The sequence below is a fragment of the Rattus rattus genome, chromosome 17 (assembly GCF_011064425.1).
Source record: "Rattus rattus isolate New Zealand chromosome 17, Rrattus_CSIRO_v1, whole genome shotgun sequence".
NCBI classification, from domain to species: domain Eukaryota; kingdom Metazoa; phylum Chordata; class Mammalia; order Rodentia; family Muridae; genus Rattus; species Rattus rattus.
In genome coordinates this window covers 12624152-12631964 of record NC_046170.1, presented here as the reverse complement: position 1 = coordinate 12631964, position 7813 = coordinate 12624152, and the positions used below count along the sequence as shown (strand labels likewise).

Here is a 7813-nt window from a genome sequence, read left to right as displayed (position 1 = left end):
GGACACCAACTTAACTAGAGTGTGTGCTTACCCTTTAGTGCCTGGACTACAGGATTGAGTAAGGGCACTAGCAGTGGCCACATGTTACTCTGATGCCCAGCAGAGTAAGTACTGTCTTGCCATTGATGCCAGAGCTGCCAGGACTCACTGTGCCTGCTTGTATGGAAACAGGCAGTTACTGCACAATGTGTCTGTAGGCAGTGGGTGGATTTCTTAGTCAGGCGCACTCCAAGCATGTAGTCAGTTTGTTTTAATCCATTGTGGCATTTTTTTTTAGGGAGGGGATTCACATGCAAGATAAGAAGGTTACAAATGCCCAAGACATGGGCCCAGAACTCTGGCTCATTCCTGGGGCCTCTTGGGTTACAGAAAAGGCCATTTGTTACATTGTTTCTGTATAAAAAAAATATAAAAAAAGAAAACCCCATCAAAGACACATACACAGTATCAGCCCCCAAGGGATAGAAGGCCCATGTCACCGGTGGTCCTGCCCAGGTGTCTGGAGGAAGCACTTTACCTTTTAGGATCCCCAGGAGGAGAGTGCTTGGCTGGGCCTGCCCAGCCACTTGTGACTTGGTCACTGCCACTGTACTGGTTGGCTCCCTGTCTGTGGGCCATGGTAAACAAGTCTTTAGGTTCCTTTTTGCAAAGGTCTCAGACCCCCAATGGAAGACTTGGCTAGTTAAGTTTCTCCCTGTTTCACAGTGAGGAGGGAAACTTCTTGAACAAAGATTCCTGAAAGTCCTGTCAACCGAAGTGCAGTGGTGAACAGAAACACTCTGTGCAGGCTGGGGCTGGTGGCCCAGCCTGCTGTGGTTTTGTCTGTCCCTGTTAATAAAAGGAAGTCTCACCCCACCCCATGCTGCTACATGAACTGCAGTGATTGGCTCTGTTTGGCGTGTGCTTCTGTGGGGCAAAGAGGTTAAAGGGGCCCAAGGACAGAAAGGAGAAGGGAGGATATTCAATGAGCCCTACCATGCTAGCTCAGCAGCACCAAGCCAACACAGCTAATTTTGAGTTGAGGCCTCAGTCTGCTCTCCCGTGGGCATTCCCTGCCATGCTCCTGTAGCCACGTGGGGACGGTATGGGTGAGAGGGCTGAGTGGCTCCCGTTGGCAAGCGCAGACAGTCCTTCAGTCAGAATCGGAGTCAGAGTTGGAATTCTCTTCTGGAAGGAAAACAGAGGGTGCTCACACCAGCCCCTGGGCCGTGGCGTAGGAATGGGGGGCACCGCCATCCAGCAGGAGACCTGGGCCCTGCTTCTCCTATCTTAGTGGCAGGCTGGGCACTGGGGCACAAGTAGGGAGAGTAGGCCCTTCTACTTAGCCCAACGCCCAGATGCTTCCTTCCCAGGTAGTCCAAGCACACCCAGACATCGCCTCTCACCTGCGATGTCAGAACTGTACACCTGCACTCCTTTCTCTACCCCCATTCAGCAGGACAAAGCAAAGACAATAATAATTATCCCTGAACTGAATACACTGAAAGATGCTCCCCCCCCTTTGTAAAGCTATTTTATGGTTTTAGCTGTTTATAAAGATTATTCTGTAGAACCTTCTGGAACTGTCTGCCTCATAAGACAAAGCACTGTACTCTAATGCCGGTCCCTCGTACTAGCAGGTGTTTTCTGATACTTGTCCCTTCCCAAGCCCTGCTTCTTCCCCCTCATCCATTAGCCAGGGAGGTACGAGTAGGACAGGCTTACTATATTCATATTCGGCATATAGGCCAAGAATACTTTAATTGCAAAACAACTATTTTACATTAAAACCACATAATATTCAAAATGTGTATTCATGGACATTTATGCTCTGATCCCTGAGCTGGCTGATCAGCATTTGCTACAGATCCCAAAGGCTTGAAGACAGACAGCATCCAGGAGCATTTAACTCACAGACCAGAAAAGAGTTTGGAATGGTATTCATTTTTTAGCACTGAGACAGTAACTGGGACTCCCAATGGAAAGTTGGTGGCCCCTAAATCTAACCAACTTGGTCTACTTCAGATATTTAGTATTTAATGGAGATCTTATGGCCAAGACCTGCCCTGAGCAATTCTTGTCTAGCCACAGCACCGCTGCCCTGCTCCAGAGAAGCACTTGGCTCAGGTGCACTTTCTTTGGAAAAAAGTCTGATCAAGCCAGGTAAGGGTTGCCATGAGCTTGAGACCAGCCTGGGCTATAGAGTGAGTTCTAGGCCATTTTGAGCTATACAGACTGAGGTCCTATTTCAAAAACAAACTCAGCCTAAACAAAATCGGGGCCAGACTGTGCCTGTGTTTGCCTGGGTGTTGTGGGCCTCCCAAGGAGGAAAAGAGCTGGGTCTAGTAGGTTGGTCCCAGAAGGAACAGTGTCCTGACTGGCTGGCTGCGCAGAGGGGTATTACGGAGCCTCCAGAGGTGCAGGTTACACCTGCTTTCCTCCCAAGCTGAGGCCCTAGCAGACTAACCTTGACAATGAAGGGGTATGACAGGTAGTCAGTCTGTAAAACACTTCCCATGTTTCCTTCAGCCTCAAACGAAGCAGGTGTCCCCAAGGAAGGGCAGAACTCTACAGCTGTCCTGAAAGTGGTCGGTCAGCTAGGTTCTTTATCAGAAACCACACAGACTGGCCACTCACCTTCTGTCCTATGGGCTGTGGTCTCGTTCCCAGAGTCTCCTTGCTTGAGGAATTTGGCCACTTCATTAAAGATCAGGTAGAAGTCAATGGCAAACACAATTGTGGCAAAAAAGCCAAAAACCTGTGGGATACATTCATGGCATATGGCAGGGGATACAGACAAGGTGGCTAGGAACATTGCAAGGACCTCTGGGAGACTGGGTATAAGCAAGCAGCACTGAGGAGTGACCCAACTAGGACTGATGGGCAGGCACAGCCCTTGAGTTACCACCAATAAGGGAAACGGACTATGGGCCTGGTAGACACCAGCCTCCCAACTGAGGACAGAGTAAGTCTCTAATTAGCAGACTGGAATGGCAGAGACCCACACAGGGACCCAGGGCCTAAGCAGGGGTGGGATGTGCCCAGGTTCCACTATGGAAGTAAGTGCCAAAGGGGATGACCTGGAGCATTTGGGAGGGATGCTGTTGGGTATCATCAGAGAGGGTTAGGGCAGCCACTCACTCCTGCTGCCTTGTAAGCCCCTTCTGAGTATTTGGCGACAGCGGTGATGGAGATGACGAAGTAGATGAGAGCAGCCGTGACACAGCGCAGGAAGTCCTGAGGAGAGAGGAACATGTCCACTCTGTTCTGATCTCTTGAAACGGGGCACAGCATGGGGAGCCAACACAACCAGCCCCAGCACCCACGGAGTCCCTGTCCGGGCTCCACTTGCACGTCCTGGCCGTGAATCTATTCCTCATGTGCCTCTTGTCTTGAAGACCTCCAGCAACTTACACTGCCTGTCCCTGGTCCAGCTGTATCTTCTCTGCAAATAGCAAATGGGTATAGACTAGCCTACAGTTTGCTCGGCAGAAATGGGAAGTGGAGAACATCTAGTTCCCCAAGAGTCTTGGCTTTACCACAGTGAGATTCATTTATGATCACAGTCTCTGCTTACTCCCTGAGGTGAGGCTGCAGTGCTGGTAGCTATGACTAGGTGATTACATGGACACTGGAGATTAAAGTCTAGAGAGTAGGGTCCGAGCCCAAGTCATTGGTGGCTTTTTTCAGTGATGCATCGTATCCACTAAAGGGCACTCTCTCGGGACTGCAAGTTCTTCAGGTGGTCACATAAGGTGGTCACATGCCAGATGACCAGACTCTAGGAAGTCCCAAGTCCTCAGTTACCCTGCCTTGCTGGAAATGGCTTGAATGCCTGTGGCTGAGACACATTCCTCCTCTAAGGTCAGAGCAACAGCTCCACCTGGTGGTCAGGAATCATCCTTAGGTGCCCAGTGTCACAGACCAGCTCAGGAGGCTCCTACCATGAGGACCGTGGTCACAGTGCTAATGGGTGGGCAGCGGTGGAGTTGTGTGAGTGTCCTGAATTATCTGAAGCTTTCAAACTGCTCACTATTGCTGCAGACAGTAGGGCTGAAATGTGGAACCCTAGATTCTTTGGGTGACAGCCAACCCCTTCCTTCTGGTTCCCCTGATCCTTACCATCATGGGCCAGCACAAGCCCTGCCACTTGTCATTCAGCTGCATGGCATCAGCAAAGAGGAAGTAGATGGCCAACAGAAACTCCAGAAGAGGCACCGTGAGGAAGGCAGATGCCGAGGATACCACATAGCAGACGAAGGTAATGAATGAAAGGCCCTGCGGAAGAGCAAGGATATTCAAATCCTCTTACCACCCCCAGCCCAGGACATAACCCCGAGTCCTATACCTTGCTGAATCCCTGCTAGGACCCCATCTCGAAGCCCCAGACTCCCTAGCAGGGTGCTTGTGGGGCTGCTGAACTCTTTTAGGCTCTATGACAGAACATAGCCAGCTTAGCTGTGTCCACAAGGGGGCGAGCCGGAGCTAAAATCTACTGCTTTCAAACCGTCACACCCAACACCTAATTAGGTAAACCTAACTTCATTAAGGATGTTGTGCATGCTGAAGTGGTTGCGGTGGAGACGTACTGACATCTACAGTTGAGTTTGAATGACTGAAAGCACAGGGAGGTGGATGGAAACGGGCGATAGAGAAGGCTGAGCAATGTTAGCCACTGCACAGTTCAGGTGCGGGGATGCAGGGGGGTTGATAGAGATGTCTTGCCACTCCTGCATCTGCGAGTCTTCATGAAAAGAACAACAATAGCTATGCATGAGGCTGGGGTTGCAGCTCAGCTGGTAGAGTACTTGTCTAGGCTACACAAAGCTCTGGATTCGATCCAGAGCACTGTATAAACTAGGCATGGCAGTACATGCATGGAATCTTAGCACTTGGGAGGGGAAGCAGAGAGACCAGAGGCTCAAAGTCCTCCTCAGCCTGGGATACATGAAACCCAATCTCAACAAAGTCATAACTCTCTTGGAGAGAGTACAGACATAGGGATCCTGCTGCACCATTCCCAGTCTATGTGAAAGGTGGGGCTAGCTATACCCCACCAGAAGCCTGGGCCACAATGCTCTAGGTATGGAGGATGCTAAGGCTCACTACTGCAGACTTTGTGCATGGCACGGAAACAAGATGAAGAAGATAGGTCAGTGGCTCTTCAAGCCCAATCCTTGCTAAGGTTTCTGGACTTCTCCGCTTCTGATAACCACTTGGGTGCTACTCACAGCCTCTCTATCTATCACTGTGGATGGGTTTGAGTCCATCTGTAGCTCAGCAGTTTAAGGAGAAATCCAGGAGTCCTGCGGGAGGTACCATGGGTGCTTCAGACAAATGAATTGATCTCAGCAACCCCACTCCCACCCCTTTCATTGAACATATCATGGGGGAAGCTGAGCTTCCCTTGGGAAAACAGGAAACTTAAGGCTTAGAGAAAGGCTTTCTGAGGTTGCCATCAGCCCCTACTGTATTTCCTTGTCAAAGGCTGCTCTTATACCTCTCTTTCTGTTACCATTCTCCTTAAGAAAGTCTGATTCTGGTGACACTCCCCTGCCCCAACACACACACACACACACACACACACACACACACACACACACACACACACACACACACACACACACACAGACACACACACACACAGACACACACACACACACACACACACACACACACACACACACACACACACACACACACACCCCTTGATTCCTGTTTTCTCATGCCCCGATTCTTGGTGGCTGCTTCCCCTAGCTTTCTATCCAGGTTGGACTCCCTACTTGCACGGGACCAAGGGGAGGAATGACTAGGGGTGGCTCCCCTGTACCCTATAAGCTTGCCCCTTACCCTTCATATTTTCCTAGGTCTGGATTTCTGGCACCCAGCTAGGGCAAGGACATCTTGTGAGTTCTGACTGGCTGGCACTCACCCCCTTTCCATGAAGGGCTACTGGGTAGGGTTGGATTGAAACCAGTGGCCAGTGGATTCAAAGTCCCCGCCCTATGCCCCCAGAAGCTTCCAGAGATCTGAAATGGCCAGTTAGAGAATGGGCGTTAGGTACACTTGGTACCTCGCTTAGGAACAAAGTATTAGGTTCTATTGTTGTCCTAGGGTGGACGCCTCCTTCAAAAGTCATGGGGTACAAGGGCAGAACCCCCGCCCCCATCTATCCTCAAGGCCACTAGATGGTCACCTGTCAAATTTCCTAGCAAAACCACTGTCTCTTCTATCTCCGACTCTAAGTGAGAACGGGTCGGATATTAAGTTGCTAGGAAATCTGAGCAACAAGTGGCTGTCACCATGGGCTGTTTCCTCTTTCCACCGTCCCTCCTCCCACCCCTCTCCCAATCTCCATAGGCTCCATGCCAGTTCCCGCCCCACACGTGATGATGCCGGAGTGTTGGGAGGACAAAGGAGACTTTCCTATCCGGGTGGGGACAAGCAGGGAGGAGGAAGGAGTACGGTGCGGGAGGGAGGAAGAAGGGCATGAAGTCACCCGCTGGCTTGCCACCCTGAGACAGTGGTCTGCCTGCACCTTCACTACGTGGCCCCGGCCTCACCCACTCCCCGGGGGCTCATCCCACTCCGCAGGATCTTCATCAAACAGGCGGCTACGTCTCCACTGAGGAGGTGGGAGGTTGTGCAGAGCGGGCGAGGCCAGAAGGAGCCGAGCGAGCGCAGCAGTCCCGGGGGCCCAGAGAGGGTGGAGGCGCTCGAGGTCACACAGCCGCCTGGCTGCCGCTCTAGCGGGGTCCAGGTCCCCAAACCCTGGTCTCTAATCCCTTTCGATGGCCTCGTGGGCTGGAGAAGCCAGGAAAACCACGGCTCGGGCCTGATTCTGATTCGAGCTCGCTACAGAAAAGCCGTAGCAAGTTTGGGGGCGGTGGCCCAAATTCACGCGATTTCCCTGCGCTGGAGATGCAAGGCCCGGGGCTGGGGGGCGCGGGGACCTGGCTTCACGCACCCGAGGAGCACGCGCACTCACCGACTCGGCCAGCAGGAGGCGACCTTTAAGAGAGCAGAGGAAGGCGCGTGCGGGCAACAGGGCTCGGAGCCCCGGCACTGTCCTGCCACTTCGGGGGCCCTGCGTGGACTCCGGGTCGGGCTCTGGCTCTGCGTCCCGGGGCCACATAGCGGCGCTATCTGGTCGAGCCTCGGCCTCACAGTCTCACCCACCGCCCTGGAGGGAAGCGGAAACCCGCTGTGCGGAAGAAGAAAAAGTTGAGTTAGACTAGGCCCGGGACTCATCCTCCACTGCCCCGCCCCCACGTCCCCCATCCCCACCCACAACTGCCCCTCGAACCCTGCCCCGCCCATTCTCCCTCCGTCCATTCTCTACGTAGCCCCCATATTTCTGGGACACTGCCCTACCCATCCGTCCCCTCGATCCTCCCATCTGCGCCTCCCCCACTGCCCCTGCCCATATCCTGCCCCATCCTTCCAACCACTCCTCTGCCTCTCAGACCTAGTCCGATCTGTCTTGTCTTCTCTATTTCCACTTACGTCCTTTGCCTCTTCACTGGCGCTAGGATCCTCCCCGGCCCCTTGGCTTCCATTCTCAGTTCCCCCTCCGTCCTGTCCGGCCCACTGACCCCGGCGCACCCCACAGTCCCTAGGACCCTTCACCCTACTCCCTTCCCCACCCGTGGTTTTTTGCACCACACTGCCCCTCCGATCATCCTTGGCCCTCTATCCTCCGGTCACTTCTCATTCTCCACCCCCCATACTGCTCCTCCCCCCAGCCCATCCCGGTCCTTCTCTGTGCCCAGTCTCTCACAGCCTCCTTTACCTGCTCCGCCTATCTTCTGCCCTATTCTCCCACCCCTTCCCA

General features: G+C 53.0%; 1 protein-coding gene across 1 annotated transcript; it reads right to left on the bottom strand.

Moving 5' to 3' along the window:
• Nucleotides 1-235: 235 nt before the first annotated feature.
• Nucleotides 236-7230, bottom strand: Cmtm3 (CKLF like MARVEL transmembrane domain containing 3). The gene is made up of 5 exons (XM_032888164.1): nucleotides 6968-7230; nucleotides 4102-4257; nucleotides 3121-3216; nucleotides 2617-2737; nucleotides 236-1167 (listed from the first exon to the last, which is right to left on the bottom strand). Exons 1-5 carry the CDS (start codon nucleotides 7112-7114, stop codon nucleotides 1133-1135), a joined length of 555 nt encoding a protein of 184 aa, XP_032744055.1. The 5' UTR covers nucleotides 7115-7230; the 3' UTR covers nucleotides 236-1132.
• Nucleotides 7231-7813: the final 583 nt, after the last annotated feature.